Raw genomic sequence first — 22,891 nt, 5'->3', positions numbered from 1 at the left:
GTCCTCAGTTGCTCTGAGGACCCAGCTCAACTGATACCCGTGTCTGGTAAGTTCCATCCCCATCGGGAAGAATGTCTCCATAACCTCTTTCTTAGACAATTTCTTCCCCGTTTTTCAACCAGATCATGCAAATTTCTGGGGGGTGAAAGCCATGAACTCTGCAGAAAGCAGTTGTAATCCTTGGAAAAGTTGTGGTTTGCTCTGACCTATAGGGCTCTAGAAAGAAGAAATAAAGTTACATACAGTACAGGTATCATAGGGACAGAGCTTACAATAGTAGAAATTGGCAACGGGGTTTCCCAATTAATTTTCTTCATTGTAGGAAACATGTAAAACCAAGAACGACCCAGAGCGCGGGTCCATCAACAACAAACTTATTTGTTGTGTACCTCCCTCTAGGGCAGCGTGCTGGCGAATGACGAATGTGGAGGTGAGCCAAGTTCTGTCCTCTAAGTGGGCAGAGTGGAGTAGCCTCATAGCTTTGAGTGTTTGGAAAGTGTGTCAGGATCATTTACTGTTAACCTTTGAAATACTTTTATGAGTCACAGAAAAGGAAAACTGAATTACAAAATGTGTGACTGTTTGTGATGAGTAATTCAGCAAAAGACTGGAGATTAGAACTCAGCCTTCCTTTTTTTTTTCTTCAACTCCATGCTAGTGCAAATAGATACCACAGCCACCTTGGCTCTGCTCGGGCTCTGAACTGCCTTGTGTCCTTGGGCCGGCACTTTTGTGATTGCTATGGTATGAATGTATGTGTCTCCCGCCCACCCCCCAGATTCACATGTGGAAACCGTAACCAGCAAGGGTGACGGTATTAGTAGGTGGGACCTTTGGGAGGTGCTTAAATCCTGCCAGTGGAACCCTTATGAATGGGATTAGTGCCTTTATAAAAGAGGTTCTGAGGGGCACCAGGGTGGCTCAGCAGGTTAAACATCTGACTTCAATTCAGGTCATGATCCCATGGTTTGTGAGTTTGAGCCCCACATCAGGCTCTGTGCTGACAACTCAGAGCCTGGAGCCTGCTTCAGATTCTGTGTTTATTTTACTCAAGAGCCTGCTTCGGATTCTTCTTTGGATTCCCTCCCTGGCCCGTGGTCCATTTTTTCTCACTCTCTCTCAAAAATAAACATTAAAACAACAAAAAAGAAAGAAGTTCTGAGAGATCCCTGGCCCAGTCCTACCATGTGAGGACGTGATGAGAAGTCCACGGTCTCCCGCTGAGACCAGGGACCTCATCTGAGCCCACTGATACCCTAATCTCAGACTTCCATTTTCCAGAACTGTGAGAACTACATTTCTGTTGTTTATAAGTCACCCAGGCTGTGGTGTTTTGTTATGCAGCCAAATGGATGAAAACAGTGACCTGCCATCAGAAACAAACATAGGTAATAAACAGATTGTGTTGTGGTTATGCCCTCAAATTCACAGAGATTCGCATCACAGAGGGGCACCTGTAGTGACAAGACAAAAAACAAAAACAAAAACAAAAAACAAAAAACACCACACCCTGTCCCTACGTGGACTTCCTTCTCCTTGACTATTCTGCTAATTTTCCAGATGGTGCTGTCCTTCACGTTCCCGCTGAATTGGGTCCCATTCAGATGTGAGCCATGCAGAGCCGGACAACATCCTGGAAGGGCTGCCTCCCACCCATCCGTGGGCCTCACCCCTACACCCCACCTTGCTATCTGGTACTCTGATAAAAGGAGGAGCCTTGTCTCAACAAAATCTTCCTTCTCTTTTTCCTGAGGCTTGGAGGGGGAGCAGAGGTATCCATGCCATACTTCCAGTACTCTTCCCACACAACCCAGCGGTCCAGGTTCTCCCCTGTCTTCCCAAGAGCTCCTCATCCCAGGGAGAATCAACAGGGTTGGTATTAACCCTCACATCCCAACTTACAGCAACTTTGTTCCAGTTTTCCTACCTTCTCCCTCCCTTCCCTGTGAGCAGGAGGGCAGGCAACTAACAGTTTTCTCTCTCTCTCTCTCTCTCTCTCTCTCTCTTTTAGTGTTTATTAGTTTTGAGAGAGACAGAGCATGAGAGGGAGAGAGGCAGAGAGAGAGGGAGCCACAGAATCCGAAGCAGGCTCCAGGCTCTGAGCTGTCAGCAAAGAGACCGATGCGGGGCTCGAACCCACGAACCGCGAGATCATGACCTGAGCCGAAGTCAGATGCTTAACTGACTGAGCCACCCACCCAGGCACCCCTGTTTGCACTCAAAGGTTATGCCACTCATCAAAATCTGGGAGTGGAGATTCATCTGGTCCCTCTTCCTATCTGCCCAGACTTGCCCTAAAATGTCTCCGTGATCAACGGTCCAGCACAACCCCAAGTCAGCCGTAGATTTCAGCCAGATCCTAAGCTGTCAGAGATTTTCCGGTCTGACAACAATGATGACATTTAATGTGTAAGCAGAGAACTACCATGTACAAAGTGCTGCCATGTACGTTTCTCACACCAATGTCTGTGGTCTAGGCATTATCACAACTTTATTTTACTCAAGGTTATTGCTTTGTTTGCTTAGCATCTATTAGCTCTGCTTTTTTTCTGATAATAAGAACCCCTGCTCCTGACAAACACATAGCACATATTAGAAAATTAGTTTACCTGACTCTAACGTGTGCTTCTGTTAAGAAGCACCAATCTTTTTTTTTTTTTTTTAATGTTTATTTATTTTTGAGTGAGAGAGAGAGAGAGCAAGCAGGGGAGGGGCAGAGAGAGAGGGAGACACAGAATCTGAAGCAGGTTCCAGGCTCTGAGCTGTCAGTACAGAGTCCAACGTGGGGCTCGAACCCACAAACCATGAGATCATGACTTGAGCTGAAGTCTGATGATATTTAACTGACTGAGCCACCCAGGCATCCCTAAAACATATCAATTTTAATCCTTCCACCCAAACATAGCCCACAGTGTATTGGTTTCTCTCTTTCTCTCTCTCTCTCTCTCTCTAGCCCCCAGATCCGGTCTCTGACCTTCTGTGCTTGGCTTCGTGCCCTGGGAGGTTATGCTCATCAGACTGCCCCTGGGGTCTCCTTGGCCTGAGTAGTTTTGGCCAGTGGAGGAGCATCCTCAGCAAATGTCAGCGAGCCAAAAGAGGGAAGGGTTTGGGTCACAAACACCTGTTCCCCAACCACCTCACTGCAGTCTGCCAGCTGCTGTGTTTCTCCACAGGCACAGCACTTGCTAGAAGGCACTTCTTCTAGGGCACCGACCCTTGCTCGCCCCTTCAGATTTGGGGGTGTAACAGTTTCCCTGTGCTGCAAGTCTCTGGGTACTTCACTGTGCCTTACTGGTCTCCCCAATCCTGATTGTACCTCTGTGCATGATCCCGTGATTGAACTCTATTCAGTGAAATCATTTTGAGTGTGCCAGTCATTTCTTACCGGGATTCTGTTACCCACAGCCAATCTTAGAAACTCGTCCTGATGGTTGCAGTGATTAGTCTGGGGAGTGGCACATGATCCGATTCAGACCAACCGTAGTTCTCCTGTGAAAAAAAAGCATTTTTGTAGCTAGAATTGGGAGAGAGAAGCCCATTCCTCTAGAATGGTGAAGCTAGGAGGATATGCATAAGCTTTATGCTGGCTGCCACATCCCCACCTCATGGAAAAAGCCATCTGAATCTTGGTTTTAGTTTCTTGGGTTCTCACACAGCCCTGATTCTTGTCTTTCAAATAGCTTCCTCTTTGTGTCTAAGCCAGTTTGAGTAGATTTCTGTTACCAGCGACCATTGCAATTAAGATGGTTATTCAGCTAGTGAGTGGGAGGGTTGAAGTTCAAACTCTAGTCATCTGCCTCCAAAGCTGATATTCTCGGGCAGATAGTCCACATTCATAACTGTGACCCAGATGCCTCCCCAAAGCCTGTCACAGCTCTGGAAAGTCCCACCATTAAAGATCACTCCTAGGGGAAAAGGCATGTTGTATCTAGGAGTTACCCATAGCATGATACAGACATAAATGCATTTTGAATGGTGAGATTATGTGAAAAGTCTGTATTAACTAAAAGTTGACCAGCTGAGTCATATCTTTAATGTCTAAGAGGAACTTTATACTGAAAGGAATCTTATGATAAATCTAGTAAAGACCCTCCATTTGTTTTCTTTATGAGTCCAGATTTTCGCTCATACTGGTACTGTATGAGCCCTCAGTTTAATAAACCACTTATAAGAATGGCTTCCTCCCAAAGTATTTTCCAGCTTATCACTGACAGGAGATGGAAGGATTTGTCTCACCGGATACCTCAAAAAGGAGGTGTCCCTTGGAAGTACTCCACTCTATCAAGACAAGTGGAGTTGCTGAATCTTGTCTAGGTGCTGATAAAAAGTAACTAAGGGAAGTTTTCACGGGGAGTTACAGATCACCGCAGTGCAACTAACAAGGTGGATTTCAGAATGGGGTGACTACAACCTAGATGAGAGGAAGTTATATATAAACCCAAGGGTTCTGAGGATGTAGGGACCTGGTGTTCTCCCTTCTTGTTACCTATCCTTTGCAGGATATCTTCCCCAAACTGCAGGAACCTCTCTAATGAAGCAGTATGTTCTTCTTCTAGCCAATTCTTTTGATATTAACTCATGCCAATCAGCCTCCTGTGCCCACTTGGTAATGTGAGCCACATTATCAATAACCATCTAGGAAAGGATATCTTTAGTGAAGATCGTGAAATCTTGTCCATCATAGGCCTGCTGGAGAAACATGGTGCTTCTGTCCTCCAACAACTCCGAGCCAATGATTCTCTGGTAACTGTGAAACCCTGGCACACACGTGCAGGTCACGAAGGGGCTTAGACAGGGACATGGAGGTGGGCATCCAGGTGATGACTAGGGGAATGGCTGGAAGCGTCCTCTGCCCCCAAATACATCACCCCACAGGCATGCCTCCAGGAGGTTCCTGTGAGATAACCCACTCATCAACAGATGTTTGCAGAATACCTCCTACATGCCATAGGAACATGATCATTTTTGCCTTGGGGAATTTTCCAATAATGGGAATGACCCACACTGATAAACTTTATAATGTGGTAAAGGAGGGAAAGATATGCAAGAGCCAAAAATATCCTGGGAAAGTTAACATAGCAAGTCACTGTACATAAGCAAGCGGCTCACTGAGCCGGGCTACCAGGAAGTGAGACACAGAATGGCCAGATTCAGAATGAGAAAGAAGATACAGGTTAGAAGCCTGAATGGGCATGGCATAGAGATATGGAGGGCAAAGGAAAGAGGGCTCCTGAGAAGAGACGACTTGGAAGATGCTTAGGGCAGGTGGCAGGCACTGAACGCCATCAGGCTTTGCCAAAAGAGTGCAGCTCAGCAACCAGCTGCTCGAGTTCACTGTCAGCCCAGGGCAACCACCTGCAGGGATGGGGGCTGGTGCAGGGGCGGCCACCTGAGTGATTGTGCTGACTCTGCAGCTGCTTCCGTTCCACCTTGAAGGTCTGCTGCTGGCCCCTTGGCGGCTGAGTGTACCTCTCCCGGTGACCAGGCATGGGGTTCTCCACCATCTACAGAGCCCGTGGCTCTTTCTGCCAAGAGACACTCGTAGGTAATGATGGGATGAGAAATAAATTCAGTGAAATAAATAAATGCAGTGAATCGTCCAGGTGAAAAGATGTCAGAGTGAGTCCCCGGGAAGGAGGCATAAAAGGAAGATATTTAGAGTCACAGACAACCCACGTTAGTGCTCTGGGTTCAGCTGCATCCTGGGACTTAGCTGTCACTTCCTTTCACAGAATCACAGAACCCTAGGAACTGGGGCCTAGAAAGGATCTTAGAGCTCCAGCCCAAGACCTGGAGGCTTTTTCTGTCCAGGTTTGGAAAGTTAGGATGAAATTTTACAGGTAATCTCATCTTGGAGGTGAAGCAGAGAGCCCTGTTCTGGGCTTCGGGGAAGGACCCGTGATCACTCATTGGTCCCCCAGGGTTGCCGTAAGAGGGCTTGCAAACCCTGATAACCCACCCCCTTGTTTTATGAATAAAGGCTCTAGGTAGATAAATGAGGGCTCCCACCTTGCCCCTGTGTGTGCATGGGCAGGTACGTACACAAACACACACACACACGCACACCCACACAGACACCCCAGATCACTCAGAGAACCCACATGAGGGCTCAGCCTCCTGAGAAAAAGTGCTTTGAAAGCACAGTGCTTTTCCTCGCTCTGTGCGGAAGGCTGTGGGGGCTGAGCAGAGTGAGGCCCTCTAACATGTGGGGCCACATCCACATCCAAGGACTTCTCTTGGTTGTCTAGGGACGGTACTAGACACCTCCTCCCCAGAGTGTTTCCAGATTACCCAGGTGGATGCTGTTGTCCTTTTGTGAACTCTCTGAGTACTCAGATCTTCCCATGTGGCCCTTGCCACTGCGGAGAATTGTGGATGGGTGTCAGGTTCCCATTCCTCAGGCTGAATACTACTTAATGATGTTTATTCCTTCCTCTTTATTTGTAAGATATATTTAAGAAAAAAATATCGGGGCACCTGGGGGGCTCAGTCGGTTAAGCATCTGACTTCGGGTCAGGTCATGATCTCACTGTTTATGAGTTCTAGCCCCACATCGGGCTCTGTGCTGACAGCTCAGAACCTGGAGCCTGCTTCGAATTCTGTGTCTCCCTCTCTCTGTCCCTCCCCTGCTTGCTCTCTATCTCTCTATCTCTCTCAAAAATAAACATTAAAAAAATTTAAAATATATATATAGAATTTAACAAAATCATCTCACAAGCGGTTAGGTCATCTTTGGTGCATACAAGTCTGTCCACACTTTGCTTTTTTCTAAAACTGTGTCTGAAAGAATTCATGTAGGCTGTCTTTTAGAACCGGCCGCCCCAAGGCCAGGATGCCTTTACCTTAACTATGGGGGGACACAGGATTCCCTGAGGCTGAAACCAGCCGGGGCCCCTTCCGCCTGATTGCACCAGTTCTGTAAAAGCAGAACTGTTCTCTCCTTTCTCCCTGCTTCTCTAGCAGAGGTGGGGGCCGCTTGGCAGGGCTCAGAGTAGGCACCCAGCCCCGTGGGCCCCTCCGTGGAGGTGGTATTCTGCACGTCAGCTGCAGCACTGAGCAAGATGGAGTCTGGTCTTCCTTCCTTAGGCCTGGGCGGAACTGAAGACCCTAAGGCCCCTTTCCATGGCTCTGAACTTTTACTGTCTCCGTTTCCTTCCTGGGGCTGGGGGGGTGGGGGGATGAGGGTTGGGATGAGGAGGCAACAGTGGAAGACACTCTCAAGTTGGGCATAAGTGTCTTTCCCCAAAAAAGTGTTGGTTCTTGTAAAAATAAGATCCAGAGATTGAAGCAGAAGGACAAGCACTACCCCCGAATCAATAGTTATCACATTCTGCCTTCTATTTTCTTTATCTTCACTTACCTTCTACCGCCTTCTCGATGCTAAAGCCCTTAAGGACTGGGACTTTGCTTTTTTCCTTTGTGTTTCCTGCCAAGGCCTACCACAGGGAGGCTTGGCACATGGTAGGAGCTTCATAAATATTTGTGAATTAAGTTGTTGGCAGATCATTTTATTTCTCTGCCTTGAAATATGCTGAGATGCACAGGAATCTATTTAACCTGGAATGCATACCTTTAAAAATACTTTTCGGAAAGTGCAGGCTGGCGAATGGGGAGCAGAGCTGAAATCTAATTTGCACCCAGTCTGGAATCTGCACAAGGTGTATGTGCTTGAACCTGCCACCGATTTTGAAACCGTTCCACTTCTCTACATCTGGAAAGGCTTTTGTGGCTACTCTGCAGATACGCAACGGTTTAAAGAAGGAGGCAAGAGGAAGAGCAAGTCATGAACATTAGTTCTCACATCTTCTTAGTATCCATCCATGTATTCGACAAGCATGTGAGCGCTTCCTCTGTGCCAGGCACTGTTCCAGTGCACACAGCACACAGCACACAAAGCAGATACAAATGTCTGCCCTTGTGAACGCTTCGCCCTAATAGATGGAGGGGAGGAAGGCAGACAATGCAAAATACATGAAATATATATCATATCTCTTAAAAGGTAGAATGGATATAAAGTTGCAAAGGGGACTATGCAGTACAATTTAAAACAGCGATGCTTGTGAAAGGCGTCCCCCAGAAGGTGACCTCTGAACCAGTGACTGCCGGGAGTGAGGGAGCCAGGCAGGTATCTGGGGACACCAGTCCAGGCAGGGGACTGTACAAAGACCTGGAGGAAAGGGAAGGCAGGGCATGTTCCAGGAGCAGCAAGAAGGCCTGGGGCTCGAGCGGACAGAGGGGGGAAGAATAGGTCAGAATCGCTTCCACACTTATTCATAGGAAAAAAACATACAGAAATCAAATTCCAGGCAAAGAATGGGAGAGAAGAAAAAGGGATTTAAAAAGAGATTGTTTCTTTTCTTTTCTTTTCTTTTTTTTTTTTTTAGTTTAGTTTGAAGAGGGGGAGGGGCAGAGAGAGGGAGAGAGAGTCCTAAACAGGGTCTGTGCTAATGGAGCCCTATGCGGGGCTCAAACTCCTGAACCATGAGTTCATGACCTGAGCTGAAACCAAGAGTTGGACGCTTAACCAACTGAGCCACCCAGACACCCTCAAAGAGACTGTGTTTCTGAGCTAAGCTGGATTGGTATAGATAGAACTTCCCTTGGAATCTGGGGTTCCTTTTATGACATCAGGTCTATATGCCCGGGCCACGCCAACAAGCAAAAAACAAAACAAACAAGCATCAGCAACTTGGAGCATCCCTGCGCAACGGGAGGATCTGGGCTATGAGTGTCGCTGACATCATCTCCATACATATTTACATACATATTTACAATTCATATAATTTCACTTTCTTACAAAAACATAACCTTATAAAAATCTGCATTATCCAGAGTTTATAAGAGGGAATTAGAAACATGGTCCGTCGAAAATGCTGTCCAAGTACAGCGTGATGTCTTTTTGCCAACCTCAATCTCAAGCCAGGTCCTGGTTTTTCCGAGCAGTCTGTCTCCACCAGCCAGGCCTGACTTCAAAGGCTGCTCTGCCCCTGAAGGCTGGCCTTCATCTGCCGGTCATCTGCCCGCCTACCCTCCTGCAGCTGCGGCGTGGCTCTGCTCCAGGGCATCGCAGCCCTCTCCCCTTGCTTTGCCACAGGCCCACTTACCCATCTGGTGTGTCCACAAGTACAGGTCACACTTGCTCCTTAGTTGGGCTTCCGAAATGCTACTTCAGCCGTGATGGGAAGTTGCTGGACAGATGTTAAGTCAGTAACTCAGAACAGAAAAGATAGAGGGAGATCCATGGTACCCTTTCTCTCTTGGTGCATTAGACCTTATGATAATTTATATCCTACAGATACGTTGCTCAGATGATCAGATAGTATAATTACGCAGGTTGAGAATCATTTGAAAAAAACCTGTATCTGACCATTTTGTATTTCATACAATTCAATCTGATCTTTTGATTCTTTCTTCTTGTTCCAATAATTATGAAATTAGATTTCTCTCACCTTTTTCACGGACAGATTATCAGCATCAACTCACTTATTGAATGGAAATTTGCAGTTTATTTTTTTTTTTTTTAACGTCTATTTTTGAGAGACAGAGACAGAGCTCAAGTTGGGGGAGGGGAGAGGGCAGAGAGTGACAGAGACACAGAATCCGAAGCAGACTCCAGGCTCTGAGCTGTCATCACAGTGCCCAACGTGGGGCCCAAACCCACAAACTGTGAGATCATGACCTGAGCCAAAGTGGGAAGATCAACCCACTGAGCCACCCAGGCGCCCTGGAAATTTGCAATTTAGAATTTAGTCTTCTATCCAGGCCAGTCCAACTGCTTCTTAAAGGACCTTGGCTGCCCTGTCCCAGCAGCCTCTGACAGATATTGCTGACAAGCCTGAACACCACAACTAAACCACCCTTAGACCAGATGCAGTGGTCACATTCTAAATTGCGTTCCCTTTAACCTGTAGATTGACTAGTTGGGCCATTTTTACAAAGGACTGTGAAAATTACTGGATTATACAATAATTGATGAGGTGTTTGCAGATATTCATCCGTGGGGGCAATGTACATTTATGGGTATCTGTGATGTACAAGGAATGGTGAGACAATGTCAGGAACAGTAAACAAATCAGATCCCAGTTCTGTCCTCCAGGAACTTATAGTATTATTGCAGACTTCAAGCATGGACAGAAATAAATACAAGGCAGCAACACAGGGCAGCAAGCAGTAAGTGCTATGAAGGAAGTACCATCAGAGTACTCCAGTAGCTCGGCAAAGACAGACCCTGTTCTCATATGAAGGAATCCAGAAATGCTCCAAGACGGAGGTAGCAAACCGTCCATGAAGTTGGGCCTCCAATGGTCTGTGAAGGGCAGCAGCATTTGAATCATAACCATCAGAACTCCAATTTATCTCTTGAGTACAGGCCGTGTGTTAGGTACCATGCTAAGTCCTTGATAAACATGAGTTTCATTTATTCCTCACAGCAACCCTTTGAAGTAGGTCTTGTAATTCCCATCTCGCAGATGGAAATTAGGGGCAGAGAGATCAAGAAAATTGCCTAAGATTATCCCTAGAATCCTTAAGTGGAGGAGGCAGGATTCACACTCTGATCTCTTGCATGGGCACTCCCTCCACCTTAGATTACCCAACTGGCCCTAACATAGGGGCACTTCCCCTTTCCAGGCTCTATTTCAATCTCCTCCTCGCCTGGTCATCCCTGTTCTCTCCCGCCCCCTTGTGTCACAATGACTCATTGTCCCCGATTTCCCAGTCCCTGAGGGCCCAGGCTCCAGATCTTACAAGTGGCTGTGGGTCCTGATTGGATAACCAGGTCAACAAAATTCCAATTAGTATTTGTTCGTTCTCCCAAATGGCCCTATGCCTTAATACAATCAGAATGATTATGATTCCTGGGAACTACTCTTTGGAATTTCAGGCATTGTGGGAATGAGGGGGAGAAGCAGACAGTAATACTTTTAGTTAAAAGGATCTTTGGACACTCCTCAAACCATGCAGTCACGTGGGTGCTTCTATGCCCAGTAAGAACTGCTAATCTCCTCACCACTCACCTAAGACAGGAACTTATTGAAGGCCCCCAAGTACTGAATGTGACAAGTTGATTTTTTAAGTTCCTCTTTCAAGGCTACCTTTTTGGAGGTTACCAATGTCTTATCTCATATAAATTTTATTCTTTTCTGAATTTCCAGTAGGCACAGACCCAGCTGCTAGGGATACAGCAATGAATACATCAAAGTCCCTTTCTCTGAGCTCTTTTCGATGACAAAGACTGGCAATAGATAAATACATAATACAAGATCAAGTGGTAATAACGCGTGTGAAGAAAAGTAAAGCAGAGACAGAGACTGTATGAAGAGAGCTGATCTTTTAGATAGAGGGGCCAGTAAAGGCCTCTCTGAGCAGGTGGCATTTGAGAAGAAATTTGGGTACAGGGAGGAAGTGAGCCATAGGAGGAGAAGAAACTTCCAGAGAGAACAGCAAGCCCAAGTCCTTGAGGAGGGTGCACAGAGGAATATAAATAGTAAGGAGAATCCCGTAGGGCCATGTAGATAGAGCTTTAGAGAATGAATGAATGAGCTCTGGTAGGTTTTTTTCTTAGTACTCTCTGTATACAATGATGACCATATGGTCTCATATTTCCCAGAAGAACTCCAACTTATGAATCTTACTCTTTTTAAGTGATTCACTGAAGTTGTAAGAAAATGTCATTTGATATGCATACTCTTGAAAGGTATTCCAGAATAAATATAAATTGGGACATCAGAAAGAATGTCCTTTGTCATCTGTCTCAATTTGGGTTTCATAAAACAAGTGTGTAAAGAGCCATTGCCTCATCTTTAACTTATGCCCCTTCCCTCCAGTTCTTGGCAACCCCCTGGGGTAAGAAGATTGAGGTCAATGGGTTTTAAGAAAGAATAGGCAGATATTTTAACTAGTCAGAAGAAAAACCTACAAATGAGTTCAATTTCTCAAGTTTAGATAGATTCCATGTCAGCCAAAAAGAAGAGAGCCTTAGGGGAGTGGAACATTGTCTTAGAGAAATTTTGGTTACACGTACCTTGGCAACAGCTCCATGGAAACAGACCGAAGTCTAATAAAGTCTATAGCAAAGGCCCACATTTTCTCATGTTAACTCTTTGAACTCTAGGCCATTTCTAAGCAGATAATCTGCAAGTCTGCCTTTTAACACTAGTCTGGTTGGCAACTTAGAGGGCTTATTCATCACCAGTCCTTGTCTCTGGAGGACCCTACCATTTGTGAAACAGATTGATATAGCAGATTGATACACCCATAGAATTCTGAGTTAGTACCGAGAGACTGACCTTGATTATTTCAAGATGAAACACACAAACCACATATGGCTTTGCAAGAGAGATCCCATATATGCCCCACACTAATTACACCCACACACATCAGGTCACAGTTTCACACGGGCTGAAGTGAAGAACAGGATGAGTTGTAAAGTGTGAAACATCATTTTTTTCCCCTACACATTCTACACACATTTCTATACACATTCTACAACTACAGAAAACCACAGTTGCAAATTTGTAGTCATGATTGCTGCCCAAATTCTATATAGCTCCCAGTCAGATAACTTCAATTTCTTAGAGATAATACCTTGAATATAAATTCACTCAGGAAGTATTAAGTGCCTATTGGTCACTAGGTATTGCCTGGGAAATAAAGAAGGAAAGAATGAGGTGATCTCTCCCTGCCTTTAAGGGAGGAGTTTTGCAAATAGAAAATTATAGAACTGTAGACAGGCACTATGGACTACAGAGGAACAGTCTACTACAGGCTGGGGAGCCAATGAAAGCAACACTCTGGAAGTGACATTGGAGTTATCTTGACATTTCCTGGAGTCGTGACCCCAAACACTCTGGTATCTCTTCCCCATGTTTCCCCATCTAGAAGCTCCTACTCAAGGCCAGCATTAGGCACAAATACCACGTAGACCATAACCCTGTCTCCCTTCCTTGTCAACATCCCTCAGAATGCTTGGTCGGGGTTCTGGCAGGACACAGCCTTCACTCCAAATGAGCCACATAAAGAGACCTGAAGGAAGAGACTCTGTGTATGTATGGGCAAGGTTAAGGGACTAAATGAGGGATGATGGCGCACATAGAAGCTAGCAATCATGGAAAGCCATTATCACTCCTAGAGTTGCAGAGATAAGAGAAGCAAATAGTGTTATCAAGGTTCAGTGGGTCTAGATCCATGAAGAAGCGACTACTCAGGCAAAACTATATCGCAGAGGGACACAGCTACTACCAGAGGCATTGCAGAAAGAGGGCAAGGAGGAAGAAGAAAATACCCCCAACCTCTCTTTCCTCCCTGCTCTCTCATCTCTCTCCTTTCAGTGCCTCCCATTGGTGAACCCAAATTGAAATTAGCCTGCAAGAGCACTAGGTAATGCAATCTGTAGCAGTCAACTTCCTAGGGCACAAGGCAGGACAGAGAAGGCTTGGAGTCTAACGAGTCAACAGGAGAATAACCAACACAAAATGACCTTTCCTACCCTTTATAGCTGACTTGTTTTATTTCAAATTACACCAATGATCAAAGTGCCAAATATCCACATCCAAAGGTGCTGTGACATTGCGGTAAACCCCAGACTGTGGGCTCGAAAACCTGTATCTGCTTCGGACTCTGCTCATTATATGACCTGAGTCAACCTCCCTATTCTGGGCCTGGGTTTCCTCACCTTGATTTTTTTTTTTTTTCCTTAGCCTACAAGTGTTAGTGAGAAAATTACATGAAAGATTCTGTGCAGGGGATATTATTGGAGAGTTCTTTGAGGATCAAATGTAGGTGATATATAAGCTTTGAGCTTCTAGAATATCATCCATTTCTTTCTCTCCTCCTCTTTCCATCATTTGTATCTTATCCTCCTCACCCCTAGTCTTTCCCATTTCTGACTTGAATGGTGGGACTTTACTGGGTTAAATTTCTGTGGAAGTAGGAACTATGTCTGTCTTGTTTACTGTTATATCTCCAAAAGTGCTTGACACATAGTAGCCCATCAACCAACATTTGTGGAATTAATACACAGATGATTTAAAAGAGCTCTGACTGTCAAGTTCATGAGTCACCACCTATGGTGGTGACCCAGACCGAGTTCTAGACATTGCTTGCCAACCCACTCAGGAGTACCAGTCCCTCGCTGGATGTGCAGTTGCTTAAGGCAGAGAAGCCTGGTGCTTCCAGTCCATGGGCCTTCTCCTGTATTTAGGACAACAGAAGGCATCTGCTTTTCCAGTGACATGGATCCCCTAAAAAAATAAAAAAATCCTCCTACTCAATTGATATTTCTTACACCCAGTAAACAAGTCCAGAACCATGGTTTTATCTTTCTATGATCTTTTGTTATAGGTAGGGCTTATGGTAAGGAGGAAAAACAAACAAACAAACAAACAAACAAAGTAAACCTGAGCAATGGATCTGCTCCTCTATTCAATGCCCCTGAAACTCTGGGCACATCCCCATGAGATTCACTATGCTAGTAAAGAGAAACAAAAGGAAAGGAAAGGATTTGAGCAAAAAAGAAGGGTAGCAATGCTCAGAAGGAAAGTGAGGGGGTTACCAGGAGTGTCTTTCCAGAATGGCTTCTGCCCCTCAGCAGGTAGGTGACCTCAAAAGTCTATACACATGAACTGGAAAACTGTCCAGCTGGCCATCACTCATGCAAGTCCTGGGTTTCATAAATATGCTTTTCCACCCTTGGCTTCATCATTTCACCACAGGGGGAAGACAAGCTGTTCCCCTCAGGCTGCCTCAGCTTTGGGTTCAGAGCAAAGAAAAGTTGTGATACTCACAGGCTGTGCTTCACTGTTAATACAATGATGAGAGGTAATGAGAGAACCGTCAGCCCCTAAAGTCCTTCTCTTTAGGAATCTTTGAATTGAAACACCAGCCTTGCTCTTCAGTGACTTAACTGAGCAACACCTAGAGGAGAAATAGTGTCATCAGTTGCTAGGTAGAATAGGGAGACAAAATGACGGTGTTGACTGCCTTCTAAGGTGACTTTTAACCCTTTATTGGTCTCACACACTGCCCATTCAGCTCTACTTCCTTTTTCCTGTCTGGGCCTGTCCCCCAGCTCCCTGGACAAACTCAAGCTGCTGTTTCCCAATGTGGCATGCTCTTCTGATGACAGCACAGTCCCAGCTTGATCCTGGGGGTTGCTAATCAAGAGAGCCAAGCGGCTGCCCCTCAGAATCTTCTGTCAGGCCTTTTCCTTGGCCTCCTTTATTCAACAAGCATTTTTGAAATGCAAAAAATGCTCACACACTTCTGGTGTGCTGGTCTCAACCCTACTCCTAACTTTTAAATATTTCTGGAGCATAGCTATGTGCAAGGCACAGAAAGACTAAGAATACCTGGTCCCTTAAGGAGCTCAAAAGAAAAGAAGTCTTTGGTTCTTCCCTGGAGCTTAGATTTCACCTAAGGTCAATGCAAAAGATTCACATAAAGTTCCCAGGACTTGGAACTCCCTGCTCTGGCTTCTGACAGTCTTAGACCCCTTTGTCTGCTATTGCAAGTACCGCTTCGAGGGTCCAGTTATTTTTAGCTTACGTCTATCCTCCTTGCTGCTCTAGCACCGTGCACAATAAGCTCAAAAAATGCTTGTTGAATAAAGGAGGGCAAGGAAAAGGCCTGACTGAAGATTCTGAGGGGCAGCTGCTTGTCTCGTTTGATTAGCAATCCCCAGGATCAAGCTGGGACTGCGCTGTCATCATAAGAGCATGCCACGATGGGAAACAGCAGCTTGAGCTTATTCAGGGAGCCAGGGACAGGCCCAGACAGGAAAGAGGAAGTAGAGATGAATGGGAGAGAGGAGTGGAGGTAGGGCCACGAGGCAGGCTGGCTTGCACTGGGGTTGAGGGTCCTGGGTCTGCATCCCAGCTGTGTGACCTTGGGCAGAATCCCAAATCGCACCAAGGCTCAGTCTCTTCAACTTTAAAAGCAAATCCTGGCATATATTGCACAAGGTTGTTGAAATATCAGATGAGGTTCTGTTTATGATGCTCCTGGCAGGTAGTAGAACTATAAATATTGGTTTCCTTCTGTGGGAGGCTGAATAATGTCCTCACCCCCATCACTCCAAAGATATCCACATCCTAATCTCCAGAACCTGTGACTATGTTACCTTACCTGGCAAAAGGGATTTAGCAGATATGATTAAATTAAGAATCTTGAGATAGGAAGTTACCCTGGATTATCTGGTGGGCCCAAGGTAATCCCAAGGGTCCTTATAAAAGGAAGGCAAAGGGGTCAGATTCAGAGAAGATGTGACAAAGGAAGCAAGGTCAAAGGGATGCCATTGTCGAAAGGGGACCTACACCAAGGAATGCAGACAACCTCTAGGACTGGAAATAGAAGGAACAGATTCTTCCCTAAGGCTCTAGAAGGAATGCCACCCTCTCAACACTTTGATTTTAGCTCACGAGATGAGATCCACTTCAAACTTCTGACCTGCGGAACTGTACGAGAACACATGTGTTGTCTTAGGTCACTAAGTTTAGGGTCATTCGTTACAGCAACGATAGGAGATTGCTTGTCTCCCATTTCCTCAAAGAGAAAAGAAGCCAGGTAGTGAAATTAATAGTTGGCAACCCCTCAGCCCCTCCTAGTACTTTCCCTTCTCAGATCTTTGTATTTCTTTTTTCTTTTTCTTCTTCCTTCTCTCCTTTGTTCCTCCCTCTGCTCCTCATTTAACAAATGTGGAGCACCTTTGTGCCCCTCCTAGAGCCCCCAGTAGTCCTACATGTCTCTTGGCAATGTATTTGCTCCTTGGCAATGTATTTGTTCCTTTCATTTTCTGTTCATATCTTGTTCCAAAAATGCATACTATACCATAATCTACAGCATTTACATTAAAAAAGCAGGTATGATGACCATGTCTTTCATGTTTAAGCCATTTTTCCAAATTGCAAATTAGCAAATACAATCCAGAAAACTTGAAAAAAAAATCAGAGTAAAAGATAAAAGTCACCCTTGAGAGAAAGCCACTGTTAACATTTAGTATATGTCATATATATATATATATATATATATATATATATATGCATCTAACTACATATGCACGTATATAAACACACTTGGGGGGCTGTTCATTTTACCAAAAAAGGGTTTCACATCCTAATACTATTTTGTAAATTGTTTTTCACTTAGCAATATCAACAATGCATTTTAAAAAGTAGAATAGCTTTAATAGTCCTTAAATTCTTAAATAAATAGATTTGATGACAATCAAGATCCTAAAGGACAATGGAGCCTGCCCCACCCACTAAGCTGGGAATCACTGGGGTAGGGAGTGTCCTGGGAATTGTCCTTGGGAAGAGCAAGTCTCCCTCTGTGGAATTGTCTAGCCTTAAATCTCAGGCTGCACTTTTCAGTGTCCTGTGCTTATCTTGTTCACTATGGATCCCTTTGTGTCTTGGCTTCGTGTGTGTGTGCGTGTGTGTGTGTCTTGACTTTTAACACCCCATTTATTATATGTATCATAAGGCTTTTCTGACGAATCTGACCTATTTGCCAGTGGGACAAATCATCCTCAAAAACCAAAAGACAAATTATCCAGTTAGCAGAAGGGTCTTGTTTGTTAAATAATGGTGTTTTCCACATAATGTAATTTATTACAGTCAATAAGTAGTTTCCTCTTGGCTATTTAAAAAATTTTTTTAATGTTTATTTTTTTTTATTTTTGAGACAGAGAGAGACAGAGCATGAATGGGGGAGGGCCAGAGAGAGAGGGAGACACAGAATCTGAAGCAGGCTCCAGGCTGCGAGCTGTCAGCACAGAGCCCACTGTGGGGCTGGAACTCACGGACCATGAGATCATGACCTGAGCCAAAGTCCGCCGCTCAACCGACTGAGCCACCCAGGTGCCCCTCCCCTTGGCTATTTTTAAAAATTCAATAGGTGTGCATGTGTTCAAGCCTGTGTGAGCCTGCATGTGTATGTGCGTGGGTGTGTGTGAAGTCTGATCCATTTTCTGTGCTTAGGTAAAATCCATTTGCTAATTTTGGGACAAGGCTAGCCCTTATACAAATGGGCAGTAGGATCCTGTTGCAAAGAACATGGGTTTAGGAGTCAGAAAAACTTGTTTCCAAATGGGGCTCTGCCCTCCCTACCTATAAGACCTTGAACATATTATCAGCCTCTCTAAGCCTCAGATTTCTCATGTGGAAAATGAGGGTCATAACTCCTTACAGAGTTGTTGTGAAGATTCAATAAGATCCCCAGTGGTTCCCAGGACTTGTGACTTGTCACTTGCTGGGACTTTAGAACACTATTATCACACGTGCAATCACCATCATCACCCTTTAGCCATCCCAAATAAATCTGTAGTTTAAGAAAAGACAGTGGGTCTATCTGATAATCTCAGTTCAAGCCCCCTAGCCCTGGTGTACAAACAAGTTGGTTACATTCTAAAACCTGCCCAACATAGAAATTCTGGAGCCACTTCTGAAGATTATGCATGGATGATCACTTAGCGCAATGTCTGGTACATAGTAAGTAAATGTTAGCCATCGTTATTACCATTCTAGTTATTCACTAGTATACCAAGAGAGATTATGGTTTTTACTTCTCTGTGCACCGACAGATTTATAGAAAATGGTAAAGGTCATACCTACCCTCCTGCAATGGTTCAAATTCAATAACATTTTGACTTTTAGTACTTACCAATATCCATTCATTCAGACATGACTAACTTGCCTTATTCTAGAAAGAGTTTTAAACTGCTAACTTTTGATGTACTTTTTGCATATGTGGTCAGTTGGCTTCCTTATTTCTTTTTTGATTTTTTTTTCACTTTTTGTATTTCTTTTTTTTTTTTAATTTTTTTTTCAACGTTTTATTTATTTTTGGGACAGAGAGAGACAGAGCATGAACGGGGGATGGGCAGAGAGAGAGGGAGACACAGAATCGGAAACAGCCTCCAGGCCCTGAGCCATCAGCCCCGAGCCTGATGCGGGGCTCGAACTCACGGACCGCGAGATCGTGACCTGGCTGAAGTCGGACGCCTAACCGACTGCGCCACCCAGGCGCCCCTCACTTTTTGTATTTCTGATTATCCAGGTAAAAATTGCCAAACTCACATTTTCTTTTTTCTAAATATAAATATTTTCTATGTATAAAAATGTTAGTATATATGTACAAATGTGTATGTAAAAATGACAGGAGTGTATATATATGTATAAATGTGCATCTAAAGTGGACAGTGTATACAAAAATGTATATCATACATATAATTTTGTGTCTTGCTGTTTTGCATACATGTCATTATACACTTTTTAACATTTCTAACAGCCATCAAATGTATCTTCCATAAATTCTTAATCACTTCTTAGTGTTTGGGATATATAAGCTGACTACAATTCCTCTTTGTTTATTTTACACCAGTGTGTAAAGGGTAAGAGTGGGAGGTGTTGGTAACATCCAAGGAGAGGAAAGAAAACATAACCACTGTGTGGATATTTCCTGTGGTTGGGGCTAGGAAACATAGACAGCCATAGCTGGATCAATGGAAACCAATATGAGTGCATGTTTCCTAGAGTGTTCTAGAACACACACATGTATATCAGGGTTTTCAGAAGATTGGGAAAATGATGAAGAGCGTAATACCTAACATCTATGTAACACTTTTCTCCCTTACTCTATGCTGTTTCAAAAAGGATTTAGCGTGAACTCAACAACAAAAAACAACCCAATTAAAAGATGAGCAAAGTGTTTGAGGGGTGCCTCGCTGGCTCAGTCAGTAGAGCATGAGACTCTTGATCTTGGGGTTGTGAGTTCCAGCCCCATATTAGGTGTAGGGATTACTTCAAAATAAAACCTAAAAAAAAAAAAAAATCTCAATAGACATTTTGCTCAAGAAGATACACAAATGGCCGATAAGCACAGAAAAGATGCTGAACATCAATAATCGTTAGAGAAATGTAAATAAAAACCACCATGAGATACTGCCTCGTATCCGTTAGGATGGCTGCTATTAAAAACAAACAAACAAACAAATAAACAAAATAACAAGTGTTGGAAAGGATGTGGAGAAATTGAAGCCGTCGTGCACTGTTAGTGGGATTGTAAAATGGTGCAGCTACTGTGCAAAACAGTCTGGTGGTTTCCGAAAAAATTAAAAATAGAATTAGCATATGATCCAGTAATTCCACTTCTGGATATATACCCAAAAGAATTGAAAGCAGGCTTTTGAAGTGATATTTGTACGCTTATGTTCATGCATTATTATTTACGAGAGCCAAAAGGTGCAAGGAACCTGAGTGACCATGGATGGATGAATGGATAAACAAAATGTGGTATGTACATACAACTGAATATTATCCAACCTTAAAAAGGAGGGAAATTCTGGGGCTCCTGGGTGGCTCAGTTGGTTAATTGTCCAACGTCGGTTCAGGTCATGATCTCATGGTTTGTGGGTTCGAGTCCTGCATCAAGTTTTCTGCTGTCAGCACAAAGCCCAATGCAGACCCTCTGTACCCACCTCTCTCTCTGCCCCTACCCGGCTCATTCTCTCTCTTTCTCTCTCTCTCTCTCTCTCAAAAATAAATAAACATTAAAAAAAAAGGAAGGAAATGCTGACACATGCTACAACATGAATGAACCTTGAAGACATTACGCTGACTGAAATAAGCCAGTCACGAAAAGACAAATACTGTATGCTTTCAATTATGAGGTTCCTACAGCAGCAGTCAAATTCACAGAGACAGAAAGCAGAATAGTGGTTGCCAGGGGGTGGGGGGAGGGGGAATAGGGAGTCGTTTAATTGGTACAGTTTTATTTTTGCAAAGACGAAAAGAGTTCTGGAAATTGTTTCAGCGACAGTGTCAATGTACTTACCACTCCTGGACTGTATACTTAAAAATGGCTAAGATGGTAGGTTTTGTTATGCGTATTTTACCACAATGAAGCGATTTTCAATTACTTTTTAAAAAGGATTTAGGGGGGCGCCTGGGTGGCGCAGTCGGTTAAGTGTCCGACTTCAGCCAGGTCACGATCTCGCGGTCCGTGAGTTCGAGCCCCGCGTCGGGCTCTGGGCTGATGGCTCAGAGCCTGGAGCCTGTTTCCGATTCTGTGTCTCCCTCTCTCTCTGCCCCTCCCCCGTTCATGCTCTGTCTCTCTGTCCCAAAAAAAATAAATAAACGTTGAAAAAAAAAAAATTTTTAAAAAATAAAAAGGATTTAGGGTACTTAGAGTACCCCGTTCTTTCCAAAATGCTTTCATATACATTATCCCAGTTGATCATTAGAACAACCTAGTGAGGGAGCAGGCTGGGTATTATTACTCCCATTTAGAGTAGACGAGATTGCCTTGTAGGGGTGTCATGGAGCTCCCACAGCTTTTAGGGGGAAGGGATGGCTTCCGTCTACCCAGAGTCCTTAATGACAGGATGTGATTCCACACTTTCTGATCCTCATTCTCGTTGGATCCCTGGCCTAGTGGCCTGTGCCTGGGCCCCAGCAAGCTCCCTCTGTCACTCACTCTCCTAACTTTGCAGACTCACTCAGGGACCGGAGGTTCTCCTGGATGTCCTCTCAGGACTGTACAAAAAACTCAGAGGTGGAGTTGCAGCCTCTGCCACCAGAATGAACAGAATCTGAGTGTTACAGTTTGATGAGTTCTAACAAAGGCGTATAACTGTAACCCATGCTCCTATCAGGATAGAAAACATTTCCATCACCTCAGGAAGTTTCCCTTCCCAGTCAATACAACAAGCCCAAGGCAACTACTATTTTGGTATTTTATTCCATGAGAATTTTTAATTCTTTTTTTTTGGTGGGGGGATGGGAAGAGATGGCTTTTTGCTGAGTATTCTTCCTGAGTGGCTGTTTATGCCAGGACCTTGGACCTATTAAACTTAAAAAAAAAAAAAAAAAAAAAGAAAAGAAAAGAAAAGAGAAGAAAAGAATAAAGTAGCTTCCTTTGTTTCTTCCTCATTTTAATTATAGCTTCCCTTTCCATGGAGCCTGTCTGTCCCAATGGTCTGAGAGTGCCTTGAAGGCAAGGACCAAGCCTATTTACCTCTGTTCTTCAGTGCCTAGCACATAGTAAGCACACAACATGTCCCAGGCACTGTTCTAAGTGCTTTTTACACATCAATTCATTTAATCCTTGTAAAACTCTAGGAGGAAGGTGTTATGATGGGGTCCATTTCACAGATGAGGACAGTGAGAGATTTAACAGTTTAGTGTTAAAGACACCATAGTCAGGAAGCAGCAGAACTGGGATTTGAACTGGACCAATCTGGCTCCACATATGGCTCTTACTCAGTATTCTCATCTGCCCTTTAATTACATGTGCTTGTTGAATGAATGAAAAATGATCCTTTTTCACCTTCCCATCTCAGTATGTCCATAGCCAAATTAAATGGTTGTCTCCCAAAAGCTTCTCTTCCCCACATCCGACCTCACTGCTCCTGCAGGAGACCCTGCAGGGTCTAAGAAGCACAGAGCCTTTCACCTCTTGGCTCCCTAGCCTCACTTAATCTCTCATGTCTAGGTGTCCTTTTTTTTGTCTTTCCTAGAAAACATCTATCAGATTCACCCCTTCCTCTCCCTTTGTCACCCGCTAGACCCCAAGACCTGACATTTATTGCCCACCTGCCTGTACTCACTAACCTTTGTCTTACATTTTTCCTTGAGCTCTTTTTTCTGGCTTACCTCTTAACTCAGGCAAATGAAACCCAAAAGCACTCCCGACAGCCCTGAAGAGAACGCCCACTGGCCCAGACCACCAAGCCCTTTTGAGCTAACCACGCGCCCCACCCCCACCCCCGCCCCAACCTTGTGCCTGAGAACATGGACCATGGAGTAACCTCTGGAATGACCTACAACTACCTTTATGACATTATAATACTAAAATATCTGCCCAAGGAGGAGCCTCAGACTCATTTACATAACAT

The 22,891-nt window shown here is 44.4% G+C and overlaps 1 protein-coding gene and 1 long non-coding RNA gene across 2 annotated transcripts; both read right to left on the bottom strand.

Annotated features, from left to right (window-relative positions):
• Nucleotides 1-4: 4 nt before the first annotated feature.
• LOC123586571 (major histocompatibility complex class I-related gene protein) lies at nt 5-5,531 on the bottom strand. Its single transcript, XM_045455804.1, is given in 4 exon segments — nt 5-135; nt 4,487-4,572; nt 4,574-4,757; nt 5,390-5,531. Coding segments are annotated over 4 exon segments (516 nt in total). The 5' UTR covers nt 5,505-5,531.
• Nucleotides 5,532-21,716: 16,185 nt separating this feature from the next.
• LOC123585458 lies at nt 21,717-22,735 on the bottom strand. Its single transcript, XR_006706179.1, has 2 exons — nt 22,650-22,735; nt 21,717-21,846 (listed from the first exon to the last, which is right to left on the bottom strand). It is a non-coding gene; the product is annotated as an uncharacterized LOC123585458 (long non-coding RNA).
• Between the last annotated feature and the right edge of the window lie 156 nt (nt 22,736-22,891).

The sequence above is a fragment of the Leopardus geoffroyi genome, chromosome C3 (assembly GCF_018350155.1).
Source record: "Leopardus geoffroyi isolate Oge1 chromosome C3, O.geoffroyi_Oge1_pat1.0, whole genome shotgun sequence".
Taxonomy (NCBI): domain Eukaryota; kingdom Metazoa; phylum Chordata; class Mammalia; order Carnivora; family Felidae; genus Leopardus; species Leopardus geoffroyi.
This window is presented reverse-complemented; position numbering and strand designations above follow the sequence as displayed.